We start from the raw sequence: 22,415 nt of genomic DNA on the forward strand, positions 1-22,415 counted from the left end.
ACAAATTCTGCCTATTCCTATTCAAAACTAGCTCCATCATTCACAAAGACATCACAACTAGCAGCCCTGCTTATCTAATCTCAGAGAAAAGCGCACCATCTCTGGTATTTTTAGCACACCCACACATTTACCTCACATTTCTATGATGGAAAGTTCTGGAATCTGAGGTGAGCCACAAACATCCTTCTACCCAGCACTCCTCCAAGTCTCTCAGTAAAAATGGTGGCTCACTTGTGTGAATAAGCCTAGTGTTCACAACAGGCAATGGCCCAAAACGCAACTTGGACACATCACATTTTGCCACTGAAAACTGACTCTTTTTTTGCAATGTGCCTAGCTGTAAATGTTGGACTCTAGCTCAGCTGGCTCCAGTTTTTCTACCAATAATCCCCTACAATCCTAAAATGTAGCTAAAAAGTCAAATGTTCCTCACATTTCCATGTTCCAACGCTGAGCCAGCGTTTCGAGTGAGATGCAGAGAACACCGTTTTGATTATATAGAAGATAAAAGCTTTCTTCAAGGCACATTCATAAGAAGTAATGAAGAGTCGATCGCTGCACCGCTAAGTGCGCTCACACGATGCGCCATTACATACTGCAGCATCAGTAACAGTGCCAGAAACACGCATGGATGCTCTGCAGTTCAAAATAAACTGCCGTAACGCTATTATCAGTCGAGGTACCATTAAAAGCGGTTGCAGATTTGGGAGAAAAAGCCAGCAGCCGTCATTTTTGCCCCCCTGCCACTTCTGAATTCCAACTGCTACGGTTATCATAACAGTGAACAAGGCAGATTTCCTGAGGAAGGCAACGGGCCGAAACGCGTTGAAGGAATTAATTCTGCATTTATATTAAATCTCAAATAGTGATGAGGTTGTTTTAAAAAAAAACAGTTTTAATGTGAAACCATCCTAAATGTTTTGTATGTAAAAAATGTTTTTTGTAACAAAATAAGTAAGAGTATATATAAGAAAAAAGGAAAAAAAAGGATAAAAAAGAAACAAAACAACAAAGACTAAATATCAAATATATACAAAAAATAAATAACATTGATCAGAATTCCATGGGTGGAGAATGATTTATTATAATACACTTGTCTAAGTTACTCATGAATTATTAGTACACATAACCCGGTGTGCACGCTCTTTTTTCTAAAAAAAAGCACGGTTCTGCTACACCATGCAGGTTTGACACTGTCAATGATTTTATCTTCTGACTTAGGCCCGATTTAGAATCTAGGTGGAGCTGGCAGTCCATTGCAATAGCAACTGAATACACACTCTGCCACTCTATGGGTCTACCTGCTCAGTTTCGAGGACAGTGGACTGCCAGGTTGATGCCAATGGAGTACACTTTACTCCATTGGTGTAAGTCTTTCTCTGATGGACCAATGGAGTGGGAGCCTTCAGAAGAAGCACATTACACCATCTCTCCAATTTAGGGTAGATGGTATTATTGACCCCCTCATAAATGTAGTGGTTAGTGTGGCAAATGTAATAGCAGTCAGGCTGCCACAATCAGGCTACCCATGGTAGGCCTGAAGACATGTTTTACACATCCACTTTGTAAATGGCAGAATAGTTGCTGTAGCCCACAGGTAGTATTTACCTTCCAGGCCATCTGTGAATTTTCTACACAATAAACTAGGGACATATATGCAAGCTAAATAGGTTAATCAGGCATAAGCCAGTTTAAACATATTTAAAGGGGAACAGAGGTACTTTTCGGGTGTCTAGCAATGGTGAAAGTGCAATGAGCTCTAAGCCCAACAAAAATAGAATCCAGAAAAGGCGGATTTCCTGTAATGTACGTATGTATTTGTAATTATAGAATGCAATTCTACCTTGAAGGCATTAGAGACTGTCGGTGTTGGACTGGCCTATCGAACAGTCTGGTACTCTGGCAGTGACAGATGAGCCAGCTTGAAAGGGCGACTCTGTGGGCCATTTCTTTTGGTCCCGTCATGGCCCTCAGCACCAACAACAATGGCCCACATTCTTGACATTTCATGCTGGGCCATGTGATAGTGCCACGGTACCAGACTGCCTTAGTGAGTAGCCCAACTCTGAGCACTGGTCAACACGTGCATGTTTGAAGATGACTCAAAGTTGTGTACATTAAGCAGCGATTTACTTCTATGAAATATATGAAAACATAAAGAAATGTCACGTTTGTCTGGAGCGCCAGCAGAAAAATCCATCCTTCTGGAAAAGTCAACCTACAACTGTCTCACATTCTTTCAAATCTCCCACAGAATACACCATTCTTGTTATCTAAAATGTAAATACATTTCTTAAAAAGATGAGAGATGGCAGGATGTATCATGTTGGCAAAGGCAGAGGATCTTTAAAAGTCAAAATGTGAAGGTGTGACATGACGGCATAGTGACTGGTAAATTTAAACTGGCTGATGGGAAGGAAGACAAGGAGAAAGTACTCACCATATCTCTTAGGAGCCATTTTAACTACACAGAAAATGTGACATTATTACATACACCATTAAATAACTCCCACTACAGTGGTTAGAGTCCGTTCAAAATTAAGATGAAAGACAAAGTGGAAAGGGCCACTCACCATTTATTAGTAACAGGCCACCAATTTCAAGACTGATTTACCCTATATTGTAACAAGGTGTGTGCCATATTTGTGAAATATTTGAACCACATGTTTACTAAGCTCATAAAGGCTTGGACCTTTTGGCTTTGTCTTAGGTAGAATAAAGAGTTTACAAGACCTGAGAATCTTTGTATTCATTCTGTCCAGTGCCTCTAGGAGACAGTGCAAAACATAAGGAAAACACAAGCACTCTCTTGGTCAGATGTGCTGAGAAGTGACTTGAGAGTAATAAACATTGCACAAAAGTGGTATGCTCAGAACACATAAGTTGCTGACTTTCACATCTTACATATCTGGAAATCAAAATATTCAGCAATTTCCAAAAGTACACACGCCTTATGAACAGCATAAAGTAGAAGAGAGGATGAGAAAGATAGGAACATAATGTCAAAATATAAAGAAGGGCTAAAAACTAATGTGCAAAAGTGAGATAAAAACAGGAAGTGTAGGGTTGTAGGAAAAAAAGGCAATAAGGGGAATCAAGACCAATCTGCCTTGATATTTTGCAACCACTGCATTAGGCAGCCTCAGTGGTGTGCTCCTAAGAAAAAATTTGACCCCTACACTCATGTATTTATTTTCACAAATGAAGGGCTTTCCAAGTAGTGGCATCATATACAGTATACACTAAGATCCATAGGCATAAAAAAAATCATGCATTGCAACTCAGCAAGCCTCCTTGCTGCGCTGCGTGAAAGAGAAAGGGCCGGAATGCGCTATGTTTACCATTATACAGAGCATTCCTGTCCATTCCTAGCACTGGCGTACTTTTGGCTGCCTAGCACCAACACAGACACCCTTGCGTAATGTTGTATGGGTGCCTGCCTTGCAGGCAGGATTGTTCTTGTGCAGGAAGGAGCACCTTCTTGCACAAAAACAATCCTTCTAGGCATTTTCCTCCTCTGTGTATGCTGCGGAACACAGCACACTTACAAAGAGGAAACAACAAGGTGAAATAAAGATATTTTGCCTCGTTACGCCTCTGGTGGAAAGGCGACCAATTCTGATGCATTCCCAGGTCTAGCAGTGTTGTTAAATCTGGAAATGTGTCACAATCTGAGAGCGGATGCATGGGAACACCCAGGCTCCACCCATGGAAAGCTTCCCTGCCGCACAGTAACGCAAGGAAGATATTTGCGCTACCTTGCATTACTCTAGTATGTTCAGCCAGTAGTGTAGTCTGACGTACAGCGGGCACGAGTAAAGTAAGTAAATAAATAAATAAAACTATTTACCTTGCGCTCGCTGCATCGCCGAGCTGGCGATGCAGCGAGCACAAGGTGCACATTTATTTACGTACTTACTTTACTCCTGCCTCCTGGCCGGCATACGTCTGACTCGACTACCCCGCCATCCTGCCCCTCCCTGCCCCACCCACCACCCTGCAGCACTCTCTCTGCGAGCTGCCACTGTCAAGGGCGCTTTCATAGAGGATGCCAAAATCAGTACAAAATCTTGCCAAACTTCCCCTACCATCACACCAAGCAGGTACCGGGCATATATTCAGAGGACGAGTAGAGTGAACTGTGTAAGACCTGCACCCTGCGCTCACATGGCAGATCCAAAGGCTATGCCCAATAAGCTCTACAAGGAGGTATATTTTTTGCAGACACAGGCAGAAGGCCAGGTTCTGCATCCAGAGATCAATCGACGTTCTAAAATGCCATCTCCTGGGGACATTGAGAGCTGGGGTACTGAGCGCCCCGTGAACTCTAAGGGTAAGGGTGTTGAATTTATGGTCAAAGTCAGAGCATGTTGGCCTAGACTTTTCACTCAACAATCTATGACACACAACTCAGGGCCTATGGAATGCATTCATACTGCTCCTCTCAGACTGTTTGAAAAAATAGATCCCCGTGGATTATGTAGGATATTGGTGTTGAACTCATTCAGGGATGTCAGTCGTGATCTGTATTTACAAATGTAAGCTTTTACCTGAGGCCATGAGAAATGGATTGGGAAAGTTATGGTTGCATTACTGATTATACATGTCGAATTTAAGTGTGTTTTTTTTAGCTTTTGCTTAATAACCTTTACATCATTTCAACGGAAACGTAAAGGAAAATTTCACTTTTTTTCAAAGTGCTATTTTTTCTACGGAAGAAATCACTTTGTAATGTTAATGGTACAATGCTGCCATGGAACTCGATAAATGATCTGTACATTTGCCAGTCCGGGCTAGCTTCCAATGCCTTGTTCATTTTTCGAGAATTCTTAAAATAACAGGAATATTTTTGCTAAGCATCACATGTCAAGAAAGGATTATGGTACATGATTTAAGTGAATATGCCCAAATAATAAGATTTGCTTTGCAGTCCTATTATATCATCCACATGCTATGGTTCGTAATGCACCAATGACAATGTTTATACTTACTTGCCTGTTATCCTGCTACCTCATTAACTTGATTTATTATGCCAAAAGCCTAGTTTCACCAATAACTTAGACAGACCACTATAAGCAAGAATTAGCTCATGAAACTGTCGTTCCCGTATAGTGTTATAACTTTTGAGGCAGTTAACCAAAGTGCCATATTTATCCATCACCAAATTTAACTTCTAAGCAAGGCTTCAATCTGCAAATTTGGCATGTGCCAATACTGTTTCCACAACAGATCATCGTGCGCTACAACATGTCTCTATGCACGAACCAAGGCTATACACAAATCTAATTTAACGTCGTGTCACTTGGTTAACCTTCAAAACCTTTACCATTAAGCCTAAATTTATACTCAAAACTTTACCTTGTGTTAGTCAAGGATGGCTGCTTGTTGGCATTAAAAATGCCCTTTATTTCAGATATGCAGCATCTGCTATAACCCTTCAGATGGCTCGAAGAGTCGTTTTTGCTTCTTTCTTACGAGCTGATAAGATGGACAGGGCCATCTTGTTAGTGTCAGATAGATGGGTCAATCCTCCCCATTTTTTCTGTGGATGAAGAGTGTCTGTCAGACTGAGGGAGGGTTAGCCTGACAGACACTCATCATGACAGGGTGAGGTACCCATGAACTTTTCATGTACTGATGAAGTCGCCACCCAGAAAAAGGTTTGCTGGGCTGAAGATCTCACAGCCCTGGGTTACTACCAGCAAAGGTATCTGAAGATCCCTCAACTGATGACGCTTGGCACAGTCACAAATAAAATCAGCCCAGGGTGCTTGAGTTCAGCCTTAAAGTGCCTTGGGCTGACTGTCAATCAGGGAAGCCTTACACCACTCTTTCTCAACTTGTCACAGAGTGGGGTGGGATCAGCAAGACACTCTAACCCTATCCCGCCCTGTGATAAATTAGGAATGGTCCTCCTCTCAATGGTTGATACTTCACAAGTTTAGTTATTGAGTGGAGACAACAAGATCATCTGATGACACAGCTCTCTATCGTTCTGAGCTACAGCCTCCAGCTTTTTCCAGGGCCATCATGCTTCTGCAGAGCAGAGTGAAGCCCTTATTACCACTTTGGCCAGCCAGATAAAGGGAACACTGAATGTTTGTTTGCATGTGAAGTATATGTAGGGATGTGTGTTGTCAGCATGTGCAAGTATGTATATTTGTGTGCTTGTGAATGTGTCATTGTGAGAATGCACACATATGTGTCTCTAGACAGATAGGTGTGAGCTTCTGTGAGTATGTGCGTGTGTGCTTTTGCTCACCATGCCATTCCACTTTGGACCCAGCCATATGCAAATCAGTCTTGACCCTGCGCCCAATGGGAACAGTCCAGCCCGTACTGCCAGGCCAGATCCTCCAAGGACTGGAAACAAGCATCCTAGGACCGGTTTCGGGTTTTTAGCCCTCATCGGTCAGGATAGCTTGACTCCAGTGGCACAGAGAGCTTTGGACCCACGTCTGGGCACACCCATCCCACTCGGGTGACAAATACAAAAAGAACGATTGATGGACAAATGCAAAAAGAACAATTGATGGACAGAATACAGAACAATGTCCCACATTCACCCTGGTACAGAGATCTGGGCCTAAATCCATAGTATTTTTGCTCATCATGCCATTCCAGTTTGGACCCAGCCATATACAAATCAGTCTTGACCCTGCGCCCAATGAGAACAGTCCAGCCCAAACTGCCAGGCCAGGTTTCTCAGGTGGCTTGGTGAGCAAAAAAATGATGGATTGAACCCAGATCTATTGACTGCGGGTTAATGTATGATTTATTTAGCATTCTGTCCATTATTTGTTTGCGTAGCGCTTTTCACCCTAAGTGGGATGGGTATGCCCAGACGTGGGTCCCTTGCTCACTGTGCCACTGGATTCAAGCTAGCCTGGCTGGGTGGGTGTGAGTGAGTGCACATGTGAGTATCCATGTGTATGGGTTTATGCTTTTTTAGATTAAGAACTCTCACCCAAAGGCCTCAAGAAATGGCACCACCTCACTATTTTATAAGTTAACCAGTTTCCACTCAAGATGACACACTGTGATCAGCAGATACAGAGTGTAAGTCGTGGAAAAGAAAACTCAGCAGCAGCGGCTGTGCAGGTGAGAGTGGTGGGGCAAGGTGAGGGTGGGGATGCGGGATTTCTACAGGACGAGGGAAAATTAATTATTTTTTTAATTTTCCCTGGGGGTCGTCTGTTGAATCCCCCCCTCCTACTTGGCCTCACCACTCTTACCTCCATGGGCCGCTGCTGCGTTGTCCTTCCACTTTTGGTGAACAATGGTAGCACCTTTTAATGAATAGCAATGCATACTATTTCCAGTTCTTGGAAATGGCAGAAGCAAAGTATGAAGCACTACATAAGAAAGTATGAGAATTATTATAATGTACTATTAACTTTCTGATTTCACTACTTTTTCATCATTTAACCCCAGTAACATCCATTATGCAGTCCATTGGGGAACCTAATTTACCTATTTTATTGCACTTTACTGGCCCACAAATTGTCTCTCACCATTTTCACATCAATCTAAAATCATTTGTCATGTAGGTCAACTGGAACCAACATCAACGTTTTAAAGGGAATATTTGAAGTAATCTCATCCACTGGTGATAGCTCGGACTGCAATCCAATGTATAGCTTTTTTCCGCTCAGCCACTCTAAACTGAGACTAGCTGTAGGAAATCAGTGCTGGTCTAGCTCCAGCAGGAATAGTCCAGCCCATTCTGCTAGTATATGCTCATTTTAGTTGGGAAAACAAGCAACCCTGCACGAGTCTAGGCCTCTTTAGGCATTGCCAGTTGTGTATTGCTTGATTCTTGCAGCAGAGAGAGCACATAACTCATCCATCCCATTCATGGCACCTACTGCAATGAACAACAAAGTGACCACACAAATTCTCACATTAATCCAGCCAATGTTGATTGCTTGGGCTGCACTTTAGTCATCATTTTTCACCCGCATTGTCACTCTAGAGAGAGATCAACTTTATGTCTCCAACAGGAAGTGTCAAAGCTAAGTTGAAGCATTCATCCATCACTTTTTTTGTTGAGTCCTGTCAGATCAAGGCATTTCATCCAGTCAGTCGAAAGTTTCCTAAAGAAAACTCTTAGAGCTCCATTCAAAGTTGTACAATAACCTAAATTGGTAATTTTGCACCCAAAAGTATCAATACATGTGTGTTGGATATTCCTGAGTGCTGACTTTACATATCAATATGAGTGAAACTCTGGTTGTCCCCTGCTGAGAAATGGTGAATTACCATGGGAAACTGGAAGAATGCACCTGATTGAATTGTTTTCTTTGCTTTTCTATCTGGAGATTTCACCAGCATTTCAGCCAGAAACATTGTTTCCAGTCAAATCGGGAAATACACTGAACTGCAATGGTCCATAATCTAAAAGCTAAAAAATGTTTTAATGAAATCTTGAACATTTTGTAAGGGTTGTTGAAAATCTTTAAAATAAAAAAGGTCACAATATCCAGAGCTATTGATGGGATTAGGTTGGAATATGACAACAGTGTGGTTCAATCAACAAACTATAACAAGCAAGTGCATTGGAATAGGTCTCACATTTTTTAGAGTAAGAGCAAATGGTGGTGTAAATGGCAATGTCTTTTACCTACGTGTTTTTGTCTGGACTGCAGTGGTGGTATGAACAGAGACACAACTACAGCACTGCTAGAGGACTTAGAATGAGGAATTGCTACTGGGACCAGAGAAGTAACTTCTGCACTGTTTAGAGGATGTAGAATGAGGAATTATCGATGAGACCAGAGAAGCAGCTAGCAGCACTGTCTTGAGAACTTAGAATGAGAAATTGCTACTGGGAACAGAGACAAATGCTGCAGCACTGCCTAGAGGACTTTGAATTAGGAATTACTGACAGGACCAGAGAAGCAGCTAGCAGCCCTGCCTAGAGGACTAAGGGCCCGATGTAGGTCGACATTTACCGACCGGTAACGGCCGATTTGGCCGTTACCGACCGGTAAATGGCTATTCTAGATGTAGGTGGCCTATTTTACCGATTCGGTAAATTTACCGAATCAGTGAATTTACCGAATCAGTAAAATACCGAATCGGTATTTTTACCGATTCGGTTAATTGGAGATGTAGGTGGGACTCTACTGAGTCCCACAGGCCTTACAGAATCGGTATTTTACCACCCAATCCAATTGGGTGGTAAAATACCGAATCCAGGTGTGCATGCACATCTGTGCATGCACACCTGTGCCATGTGACACACAGACATGCCCTTAGGGCATGTCTGTGTGCCACATGGCACACAAGTCCGGAATTGGGGTGCTAGAGGGTGTCAAAGTGACACCCCCTGCACCCTTGCAACAATCGGAATTTACCGAATTGGTAAATACCGATTCAGTATTCCACATTGATTCCTATGGGCTTCATGGCCCATAGGAATCAATGGGGGATACCGATTCGGTATTTACAGAATCGGTAAATACCGAATCTTACCGATTCGGTATTTACCGATTCTGATTTACCTACATTTCCCCCCTCTAATTTACCACTTCTTGAATACCGAATCGGTATGATTCGGTATTTTAGAAGTGGTAAATTAGAATTCCCTACATCGGGCCCTAAGAATGGAGAATTACCACTGGGACCAATACGCAGCTGCAGCACTGCCAAGAGAACTAAGAATGGACAAATTACTGACAGAACCAAAGAGGTAGCTGCAGCACTGTGTAGAGGACTTAGTGTTGTGTAGTTCCTAGGACCCACAGGACCTGCACATTTTGCATTACCTAAACTGAGGGCTTGGTATGCAAACAGACTCCGGACACCCCGGACTCCGTGCCACTGCCCCTGCCCCCCTGTATTCTACAGTGGTGTGTGTAGTTTCTGGCAACCACTTAATATGACAACCCTGGTTCCACAGGTATCGTGGCAAATAATATGGTATCTTTCGCTCAGTCACTCGTGCTTACTTTTCTAACAATACATAGAATGACGATTGGAATGGTTTCAATAATTAATTATTGGTCAAGTATCAGTCGAGTGTGAAACATATTACCTGCCACAATCAAAAGACAGGAGCAGAAAAATTTGATTGCTAGCACCACTATCGTAAATAGCAGATACATTTCTACAATAGTGCTAATAAGATGAATAAAATCAGATGATATAAAACAATAGCACTGGCATACTCCTACGATGTGTAGCCTACTAAATGCACCTAGTCTAGATATGTCAGTGAGAATCCTTCACCTGATGGTTCTGAATAAAGGACCCCATCTCTGCATCAAGGATGGCACCCCGCAAGGGATGTCAGGTCTCTGCCTGTCGAAGGATCAGCCTGCAGAGTCTTAGTCCAGCCTGGATTGAATTTTCCTCTCTGTCTCTAAGGGGGAGGGAGGGTCTTTTATACTAAAGTGGTCACTCCAGGGTTTCTTCTAGAATCGATAAGTTTTTAAAACATTCACTAATTACTTGCCAATCTTTTCTAAACAAACATGATCATGCACAGCTGGCTGTTGGCAATGGATGAAAAAAGTGGCGACTCTTATACAGAATAAATCTGCTGTGCCTGTGGACATGTTTATGTATGTCAGGTACAGTGATTAAGATAGGGTACCAAGAGCCTGATGTCAGAGAGACAGAAGTAAGCTACTAGGTAAAAGGTCACCTGTATAAAACAATTATGTCATGTGGATGGGACAAAATGTATGTAGTTTGGTATGTACATAATGGGGCTATCCTAAAGGACATGCCATTAGAATAAGGAATTACAAATGAGACCAGAGAAGCAGTTAGTAACACTGTCTAGAGGAGTTAGAATGTTAACTCTAATGCTACTAACACACAGAGACCTAGCACAGTGTGCACACCATTCACCATGCTGCTTCTGGGCAAGCGTGTAGGCAGCGCCACTGATCTCTCTGGATGTAGAGGTGGCAATGGGTGGTGGGTCCACAGCTCCAGATCTGGGATGCACAGCCCAAGAAGGAATGATTCAGGGGGTGCATATTAATTTGAAGAAAGGGTTTTTAGGAGCAGAGTAGCACCTCTATGTGATAATCTGGACCCCCTGGTCAGACAGCTGGAGGAGTGGGAGGGTAAGATTTTAAGTACAGACCAGTCAGTAGAAAGATGCATGTGTGGCCTGGACGAACACCCACCCCTCTCTCCGTAGAGGTCGGTAATGGGTGAACCATGTCCCCAGATGCCAGCACACAGCCACTCATCAGCCCCCATCATTCCAGGCCACAGCCGGAAGCTGAGCAAAGACCAGAATCTCTATAAAAAATGGACAATGTGTCAATGTCCTGCCAGTTCAGGAGAAAACAAACTGTGTGCAGAGAAGGACACTATTTATAGACCAATGGAAGAAATACAACTTCTGCTTCTGGGGTTTAAAAGATTAAGTGGCAGCAGAGTGTGCGGTCCTCACTGAACTATTGTTATAACACCATCCTGGCACATCCTATTAGTGAGTATTATAAGGTTTCACAGGTCGACACATGAATATTACTGTTGATTAGTACTGACAGAAATACCTGGCTGTTTCCTTGTGATGCGTATATTAATTGGCCAGGAAAAATTGGTAACATAAGCTACAGCCAGTCAAAGGGCAGGGGTACTGCAAGTGCAGCCTTGTCCTGCAGAATCAGAGTAATGTGTGGAACACAGAAGAGACCAAAGCACAGCTCCTCAACACTGTTCACATATCATAATGCATATGTACATTTATGAAAGTGAACACTGAGAAAAGCCAATCCTTTGCCTATCCACAATATTTGCAAACTTTGCTCCCAAGTGTTGTAACCTATTTCTCTTATTCTGTAAAATGTACTTATCCCTCTGGATTTCGTTTCCAGTACAAAAATGCAGTGATCAAGTATTGTATTCATAATAGGGATCACCATGAATATCAAATCACGTACTTTGTGTAGCAGTGAATATTATGTTACGTGGTCAGATTTAGGCTGTTACAATGTTTGGCGGACATTGATGTGCACATTGAAGCAAACATATGCTTAGTTGAAGACGGTGTTTGTGGCCACAAAGCACTCGAGTAGTTTGGTCTGTATGCATTGTTATGGTTTCTGGGTCCCTGCAAGCAGTATTTGGATCAGTGACAGTGGTCAGTAATATTCTGAGTGGATGGATGCCAGTGCAGCACTAAGAGTTAGGCTGTGGTCAGTCATCACACTCCACTGCTGCTGCCCAAGCCTGGTGTTCGGTGCAAGGTCAATGTTGATGCAGGCAATTTGTAATGTTGCTGCCCGGGTCCCTGCTCTCGTAGTATCCCTCAAGTGCTCCACTCACTGCTATCCCACTGCCCGCTCTCTCAGATGAGAAATCCCACACCAGGCGAATGTCCTGAAAGTGGCAAAACTCCAACAGGGAGCAGGACATTCCACAGTGTCACCAAGCCAGGGCTCCATAGCCCTGAACTCCCTGCAGCTCAGTCCCTCCAAAGTCCTGTTGTATTATAGGTTGCTACATCCCTAGTAGCCTGCCACCTATAAGGTGTTACAACCAGCCTACCAATCATTGCTACTACAGCGGTTTACCCTTATTTGGGCATTAAAGCGTATCCGCTAGACATCCATTAACGACCACGCTAATTAGGATGACTTGGTATAAATACCACACGGCAGACTCCCACAATCATTTCCAGCGGAGCAGGGTGTGGGGCAGTACGGAGGACAACTCATCCCGAGTTTGTGAGTATAGGGTTGGCAAAAAGAAACACTCCTTCTGACAAAGTAAGTAAAACGGACTTTTAAAACCCAATCTGTTTATCTATCTAGATTGCACAAATAGCAATCAATCCCCAGACGTTCTAGAGTGCTCATGAAGCAAGCAAGCTATATCCAATGAGTATGACCAATAATTCTTTTTTTACAAACATTATGTGTGTTCTCTATGTTGTATGTCTAGTCTGTCGTTTTCTTTCACAGGGCCAATTGCACAAATGGTTTGTTCCAGGTGACTGCACCTGTCTGAGCTACCCATACTAGGGTAACCATATCCATTTTTCTTTTTCTTTTTTCAGGTCATGCAAATGCATGTATCCTGAGCCAAAAAACCGCTGTAGGCACACTATAGCCTATATCTTTAATACACTTAAAAATATTTTTCCCTTTTTGTTATTTACACAAAACAAAGTAGTGAAACGTGAGTAAGGTGGGGTAGTTGTGCCCCCATCCTGAAGAAGGAGCACATGCTCCGAAACATGTCGACGCACACATGAGGTACTGTCCATAAACATGACAGATAACCTCGCACTTCACTTCTTTTAGTAGTACCAGCCCGGGGTTGTGAATAAAGTTTTTTCCTACACACCCACTAGCCAGGTACTTTTTAACCCTTCACTAAATCCCACCACTCACATAAATATCCCTATCACTTACACCACATGCACCACACATAGTCATTACTATCAGTGCTCCCGTGTAGTCGTAGGTTGCAGCACGCCGCATCCCGTTAGAGGGATGCGAAGGCCCCTATGATGAAGCATGACACCAAGGGGCCTTTTGGTGTGTGAGGGGTACTTTACAAAACACTAAGTGCTCCCACACCTTTGTGGGTAACACTCCTCCCAGTCACTGTAGGTAGGATTCCCCTTGTTTATGTATCTATGCCTGTGGAGTAAAAATCCTACTTCTATACTCTACCTCCCTCCTTTGTTAATTTATCTCACTGCGCTGGTACCAGCAAAACAAAATCGGAAGCTGTCACACCCCCCCAGCATCAGCAGCTCTGCGGACCGTGCAGTCGAGCAGCCAGCCGAGCAGCCATGTCACTTTTAGACATGGTCGATTGCACCACAAGGTTCCGGGTTCCGATCACTTGCTTCTTGCTAATCTCGATTACAAGGGTCATTTTGAATGTCTATATGTAAACAATTATTGTAGGGGGATTAATTTATTTTATAATGACAGCATATGCATGCCAATGAATTACCACGAGCAGGAAAAAAATAATACAGGACTCGAACAAGCCCATTTTCTCTTTAAAGGAACCCCAAAAGGCACAGAAATATCCTACCAAAAAAATCCCAACTGAAGGTGGACATTAAAAAGTGCAAGAAAGCTAAAACAAAATACAGTCAATGGAGCAGGAGGTACGGCGCTGGAGGCATCACTAACACAACTGTGGCATTAAAAGAAGGTGTGAGGGAGACATGCTACATTTTCATGTAAGCAGCTAGGGCAGCGAAGCTGAACACAAGTAAGCAGTAACAGAGCAGGACACCAAGAAAAAAATAGTCTCCCAAAGATCAGATAAAGAACAATAGTGAAATGAGGCTGTACTTAGTCTCTGCTCCGTGGGAGGAATGGAGAGAGAAAAAGAGGACAAAGAGCCAGGACTGACCACTAGCAAGAAAGGATTTTTAAAGGACACTACACAAACAAATCAAAAGCAGGAAGATGGCTTTAATCCGGCAAGAGAAGTATACTAAAGTATAAGGAGGCTGTACACTTACGCTCGACCTAAAAACTACATATCAGACCGCTGTAGCAAGAGAAAAGGTTCAGAAAAATAACCTGAACAAATCACAATCCTGTTTAATGTTAAAGTTACAATACACAATATTTGGTATGCTTTTTCACTGGTTCCTATACAATGCCAATACCTGCGCCGTGTGGGGAAGGAAAGTGGCCATAAATGTGCCGATACCCATTGGTGCACCACAACATGAAGCACTATGGTTGAATTATGCTTTTCTGAACATTACATAATCCCTCAAACCCGCTTGAAACTGGTCTGCTGAGAACTTAAATTATGATAGATATATGCTTCCACAGTGCACTGCTAGGGAACTATCACTTTTCTAAACTATTGCTGAGATCAGCACTCAGCACATATCTTGTTTCAGCCATAATACAATTCTCCATTAAGGACTCTGCCTCCTTTTATTGGTGTTCTCTGTACAGCAAAACATATTGTAAAAATTCACAGATTATGTTAAAGTAATACACTTCATCCATTTCATTTACAGGTCCTCAAAAATGACTTTATGCATTGTTACAATAATTGTCCGCGAAATCTTCTTTTGTTAGGTTAAGTAGCAGGATAACTCTCAGAATTCTGCATTACATTTTTAAATCAATGGATGCTTAACTTTGTGAGAATGCAACAGTAGCTCACACAATATCTGTTCCCTACATTTATGCTTGCATACATTTTAAAATTTGTTGCATTTAAACAATAGTCAACAGAATTAATATATCAAAATAATGGTTCCCTGACTTTTAAATTCTTAAGCCATATGAATTCCTAATTTCACGTCAAAGCAATTCAATAACCCAGTACACCATTAATAAACTGTTGACAGTTCACCAAAGATCCAGATCGCAACAATCTGGATTCCCACAAGCATCAATGCTTCAAATACGTACTCTGAACTTTTAATTTTCTTGTGAGATAATGCACACATTATTAGAGTGCTAGCAAGTGCCTGAAGGATGCCACTGTCACAAGAAATGTTGTAAATGTAATAAACCCCTTTCCAAACCTTTACTGTGTATTTACTCTTTCTTGGATATGTTTAAAAATGACTATACTCCTCTCTAGTTTTAGAAATAATACTTTTACTATAAAATTTCAAAGTGCACAAATGGGTGATAGTGAGTATTGGTTGGCATTATTTTTGGAGGCATATTGGCGAAACTTGTGTGAAATTCATGTTATATGTACACACTGGTAGAGCAAAACAGTAGTTCTGTAAAAAATTAAATCACAACTGTGTTACATTTTGTCCTCCAACCATCTCTAGGTGGTGTCTTGTGTGGCTTTTGAATACAAGTTATGCCCTTGTATTACATTTTCATTTGAGTTACAAGTTAAAGCAATTTCATGAAATCCATATAATATTGCATCATTTTATTGAACATTACATTTATTTTTGAAAAAACTATGTTTGAAGCACCAATTTGTGAACTGTGCCAAAGGGCTCAATATGCCAAAATGTATCTGGAGCTAGTAATAGCAGCTGGGAGCTGACCAGAAAGGTTGTGTATAATTCTAGATGTGATTCTTGATAGGCCTTGGCGCTTGCACATTGAGAACAGAATGAAGAGACATACTCACCAAGTAAGCAAGTGAGAAATAGATGCAGTCTCATCGTCTTGAGGAAGACCTTGAAATGGAAAGTGAACTGTAGAAGACAAAGAAGAAACTAAGACATAGGAGTAAATACATTTCAGTCACAGCCAAAATACCTTTCTACATTAAACATTTGCAAATTTAGAACTGGGAAATCTTTTCTGGGTTGCACAGAGGATTTGTTTGGCCTGGTGGCTCGTCTCTTTTAGCTCTTTATCCAGCATGGAGGCCGCCAACATTTCCTGATGTCTAGGTTCTTGATAAGAATCAAGGTATTGATCAAGGTATTTTATACAACTAGGGAATTTGACTTCTTATATTCTATTTTTAATATCGCTAACGTATTAACAATGCTTAACAGCAATGTACATTTGATGGCTATAATCACATTATAATGCAAGCGAGACAGCAATCCTTATAGAAAAACCTGTCTAATTTCCATATTATATTTGAGCTGTGACATTTCTAGTCACTTGTAATAAAGAAATTACATAGCTGCTCAACTGTAATGAACTATTCCAGTTGAGTTATGATATCTCAATGCCTGCTGAAGAGCCAGCAGCAGAGGTGAAAAGCAAGTCATGGCGGGCGGTCCAACTCCCTGTGACGAAGGCGGACAGACTTAAGCCCGTCCGCCATGGTAATAACCCCCTATACTATTTATTACTACATATTCCCTTGCTGAAGAGACTGTGCCATGCTGGAGAAGTGTGGCTCAGGGGTTAGAGGCGGCAGACCCGGAAGCTGAGATCGGCCCTGGACCAGGGTTCAATTCTCAGCCCCGACGGGGGTTGGGCTCAATAATTCCACGGACTCGATAATTCTCGCTCCGGTGCCTACTCGACTCACGGGTTCACACTCTGCGACTCTGGGCAATAGCTTGCTTAATCTCCACAACGGCCCCTCGCGGCGGGATGCCTGGCTTTCACCTTGTGGATACCCTGCTGGGGTATCTCACAGGGGAATACCAGGACGGGTTCCCTAAGCAAGCGCATAGATGCCTGCGATGTGGGCGATTTGCGCTATATAAATACATGTACATTTACATTTACATTTACATTTACATGCTAGCATGCGAAGTAAGAGTTGAGACATAAGCTTGTAGTTATATGAAGAGAGTGCCATTGAAAGGGATCTGGATTTTAAAAAAAGGTCTTATTCGAGTGGCATCTAGGATTTGTTTGTCATGGTGGTGTAATGTAGTTTAATTTCTTTTACCCTTTTTTCCACTTCAAAACACTTTACAAAATGCAGCACACATAGAAAGAGGAAAAAAACAAGGAGAAATTCAAATATTTCTGTTCGTTACGCCTTACCTGTGGAAGCATAAGATTTTGAAGCATTCCCAGGTTTACAAGCCCTTGTAAATCTAGAAATGCATCAAGACATTGGGAGCCTCTGTTGAACAGAGTAAGGCAATGCAGTGATTTGTGCTGTGTTGCATTACTCCATATTTGTGAAGCCTCTGAAGTAGCTCAATGTGGCTATGTGTGGCTTCATATATATGACTGAGAGGTTCATGTCATGCATGTACCACATTGCATAGGGCGCTCATGAACAAAGCCCTTATAAATATGCCCCTCCATACTTTGGCTGCTCAAGACGACAACACAAAAAATATGTAAAGAGGAGTATCACACACCTGGTCATCTGTCTTCCTTGTGTGAGACTCAGAGGACTTTATTTATTAAAGTTCCTACTTTCACTCACACGATACAATACAGTTTTGCACTGCACATGCTGGCCTTTTCAATGGTAAGTAAAGAGACACTATAGTGAATGTTGCTTCACTATAGATATAAATGTGGGCCAGAGTGTCATATAAGGCTGTTTCGTTTCACTCCTTCTTAGTTTGTGTCACAAAGGCACAATGTATCTGTGGGTAGTATTGTGCAGACAATGCATAAATATTATGCCATACGCAACTTTTACCATCCCCGAATACTTTATGCACAGTTGCAGAACCAAACTGTTTCAACTTTGAACCATTACAATCTGAACAATCTAATGTATTGTGTTTTGGTCTTGGAAATATGCAGTAACGATGATTGCTACTTGGAACTGACTAGACTGACAAAACATTACACTTGGCTGGTACAAATTGAAGATCAATATTAAAGTTCAGAGCCATCTCTACTGTTCAATTGCTGTTAAATTAATAATATGATTATTTTGTGTCATGTTCTGCCGTCATCACACACTTTTTAGGACTATATGGAATTTCCTTTAGCTGCTTCGTAGAGCCAATGTGATCGACACAGAGAAAAGGGCAAAAGGTTAGCCCTCTGTAATTGGAGATGAACGTTTTCATTTTCAGATTGATCAGTCTGCATACATCAGCCATTTTGTTTGGTAGTTACTGCTCTTTCTGATATCTGATATTTTGCCATACACCAGCAAATTTCAATTTCATTGTACCGCAGTGAGATCAGTATGGACAGGAAGAGATCAAGCTTTTCTGGTTCCTTTCTTCATCAGCGAATAATCAGCCAATGGCAAAGTGTTAATCCAGCATTGATTTTTTCACCACACCTCTGATGTTGGGTGCATTTCTGCTCCCTCTGTTCTGGCGACTTATGCGATTGTTTGCTCATGGCATGATCTTTTCCAATCAATTCTCACACATTTCCTCTCACATATTTTTTTACTCTTACATAAATTAATGGTGGAACCTTCATTGTTAATTAACATATTGTGTGAGGAAGGTCTGGAATTTATTCAATTTATCCAATGCTAGACTGAAACATTAACAGCTGTTCCACATCACTCCATGAAGCGTATTTGAGACTGTCAGATTTATAATGCAGAAACGTTATACCTGGGCTTAGGGATTGTCTCACCATTTATGACCCCCTGTATGGACTATGGCATCATATTAACAGTTGTGACCCTCTGAGTAGCAGTACAAATACTGTATATGGATCAATTTAGTATTGAAGCAACTAAAAAAAGTGTTTATCATTCTGTTTATGAAAAACACTTTTTATCCTTCTGTTTATTAAATTAATCATTATTTTTTTCATATCTGACACAGAGTGTGCCTGTTTATCTATGATGTATTTACTGTATAAAAAAACGATTGTGCTATAATTTAATTAATTATTGATTAGGTTGCTGATGACTAGTCACATTAATTTGTAAGATTTAATCATGTCCAAAAATTCCTTCAGGAGTTACCTTGTTGATGATTTATCGGCAATGACTAGACCATAAAGCTATATTCACTGTAAAAGGGATTTAGCTGTGAGCCATAGCCAGCTATCTGTCAGATGTTTCGAATAAACTCATAGCTCTGCTAATTCTGGTTTGGGGCAAGCTACCAGAATAATTTAACAACTATTTTTTAATTTTTATTCAAAATCCAATCCAGTGGTAAAGTAAAATGTTATTAAATGTTAAGAAACAGTGATTTTTAAATAGTCTTTGTTTGAACCTCCAATAGGCTAATTTGCATTAGCCTGCGGGCAAATGGCTCTAACGGTGCTTCCCTTTAATAAATTGTGAAAAGTGTTCCCACATCAGAAACAATGGCTTAGGCCTCTTGATAAGAAGACCTGGGTTGAGGAATGTGACACATATCAGCTCAGGAAGGGCATCTTCAGAGGATTCAGGAACTTCTTTAACTTGAAATGGACCAGGGTAAGGTGAGCCAATTCATAATTACGTGTAAAGGGAGACCTGGGGAAGAGAAGCCTTTTGTTACCTGTGTTCTCTTTAGCTAGTTTTGCACATCCCAGTGGGAGCTGGTCCAAAAACCAGTTTGGCATAGCTGAGGAGGGTGGGACTTCTCATTTCACTCAACAGACCACTCGCTGGCAAACAAACCAACTCCTAGCATGGGAAGACTAGAAGGACGAAGGTTTTTGAATCAGTAAGAGGGTGCACTGCCTGTTCATACGCATACAGTTTCAAATAACATGAATTTTCCAGGTGCTATACGGCGAGTGGACAAACCCAAACCACTCCTGTGAGTAAAGAACTACTCCTATCAAGTAAACGGCTTGCCGAAGCACTATGGTCCATACACGGAACCGGGCCCGGAAGAGCTGCACTCGTCTGTTACCTCTGGAGACGCCGCACACGGCTTGATACAAAATCTATTTGGAACCGCATCAGGTTTCCTTTCAAAAGAATTGACATTGCACTCTCTCTGATCACGGAAGTTCCGAAATTCGGGTGAAAAACACCGAGTGATTTCCGAGCCCGACTTAAACGCATATGCCTTTTAGATATATATATAAGGACTTTCACCGCTTCTGGACGCACTCAAACCAGTGCTACTAGTGGAAGGCCCGGCTGGGTCGGAATTATCACCAGCTAAGCGACCTTCTGATGTTGACACGGCCATCTAGCCCTGAGGAATCGCGAAGGCGATGAAACACGTGTCGGCTGGCTGTAATCTTCATTAAAGACTCCAAGATTTAATCATCTTGTGGAACTTTGTTCACTTCTGTCAAATTGGTGTTCTGGAATGTGCTTGTATATTGTCATTGTACAAAACGTCGTTACTTTACAGAGTGCTTCGGCAAACCGTTTCCTAGCATGGGAAGGCTGTGCCATGTTGTCTTTTACAATAGTACACTGCGGAATAGTTAGGAGTAAGGCTAACACGATTTGATGCAAAAGTAGGAAGAGGATTGCCTTATACGTTACCCCAACCAACTGGCTAGTACATTCTTCAATAGTGGTGCCTCGCCATTAGCTCCACACTCTTTGGACTTGCAGAAGTATAGAAAAAGACTGGCCTCCCTGTTTGAGAGATTTTGGAGACCTGAAGGCTGGACCTGATCATGCTTGTCCCCTGGACTGAGAAGTGGACTCCAAGGGTCAACTGGCAGACCTTATGTGTGGCTACAGGGACACAGCAAGTTTCAAGAGGCTTTTTTCCTGAAGGGCCCATTTGACCAGTAGCAACTGGACTAGGACTGGAACTTGCTGGTGGCCTCTGCTGGAGTGAGACTAGCCCCTACGTGCTGTACCTGGGAGCCTTAGAAATGACCTGGAGGAGCTGCTCCAGAAATGCTGGAAAGTTATCGAAATAAAAAAAATTTGGACCTCTAGAGTATCAGAGGGACCGCGTGGCATGAGCAGCCGATTTTAGGGGGACGTCATCAGCTACAACTCCAGACGTGCCCCACTGCAGCATTTTGATCTCCATAGAAAATACTTTTGGCCTGATTTGGACTGTGGTGGAGAAGACATTCCACTCCACCAAAGCAAAGTTCACCGGATTTAGAGCTGTGTGGATCTCTATTATATGTAGACTGCGCAGACTACTGTGCTTCTGCTGCCTACTAACACCTCTGATGGCCCGACAAAGTAAGCACCATCAGAGGTTTGGCTATGTCTGCGCCCATCTTATTCAGGGTGGGTAAACACATAGACAGTTGTCACTGTCCATCACCACCAGGTAAAACTTGACAGCAAAGGGCAGTGAAAACTGCAAAACAACCACCATGCCATGTGGAATTTCTACCATGACGAGGGAGTTTCTTTTTTGTTTTCAAATGCTTTTCATTATGAATTTTTTTTGTTTTTGTTGCAATGATGTGATGGTGGTTCCTGCCATTGCAAGGGAATTTCCGCTGGGCTGGCAAGCATCTCTAAAATCAGTAGGCACAGTGCCATCTGCATGGTGGGAGTGAAATAGTCTGCCAGGCGAATGGTACTTACTCCGCTCGTCAAATTATATATCAGTGTCAGGAACCATTTTGTCAGCGCAGTTAGGTGGGCAAAACCCTGTCATGCTGGCAAGAGACACCGAGTGATTGTAAAGCCTCACTTGGTGAACTTCTGGCTTGATCTTCATTAACACTGGACATTCTAAGATGGCCGCCGCTTTAGCCGCGGTATTCTGTTACTCTGGACATTCAAAGATGGCCGCCGCTTTAGCCACGGTATTCCGTTAAATGTACATTCTAGTTTATAGGCTTTGTGTGAAGTGCGCGCGATCTCACCTGCGCACTTCAACAAAGAATTCGTTATGAAGAGCAGCTTCTGTCACGCTCTCCGTGTTTCGGTGGAAAACTGAGTTTAAAGAAGTTCTGAAGCCCGAATTAGTTACATTGGTGTACCGTTACTAATACACGGAGTTTAAAGGCAGTTTACAAGGAGTTCGAGTTGGCAGCGTGAGTCCATGACTCTGAGGGTAATTACGGACATTCTCCAGTTCAACCATAGTGGAGTCAGACCAGCAGGAATCTGCCTTCGATACTTATCCTCCCTTCTAAGGTCGAGGAAGGTGTCGGAGTAGAAGGCAACTGACGGCTGACGTTACGACACATCTCTCAAGTAAGAACTATCCAGTCTCACCGTCAATTGCGCTTCAGAAA

General features: G+C 42.2%; 1 protein-coding gene across 1 annotated transcript in view; it reads right to left on the reverse strand.

Moving 5' to 3' along the window:
* Positions 1-22,415, reverse strand: part of LAMB4 (laminin subunit beta 4) — a 790,532-nt gene that overhangs the window by 732,529 nt on the left and 35,588 nt on the right. Inside the window, exon 2 of the mRNA XM_086967212.1 lies at positions 16,069-16,135. Coding sequence (XP_086823338.1) covers positions 16,069-16,102 — 34 coding nt within the window. The 5' untranslated portion in view covers positions 16,103-16,135. The remainder of the gene's footprint in view (positions 1-16,068; positions 16,136-22,415) is intronic.

This window comes from Lissotriton vulgaris, chromosome 1_1 (assembly GCF_964263255.1).
Source record: "Lissotriton vulgaris chromosome 1_1, aLisVul1.2, whole genome shotgun sequence".
Lineage (NCBI taxonomy): Eukaryota > Metazoa > Chordata > Amphibia > Caudata > Salamandridae > Lissotriton > Lissotriton vulgaris.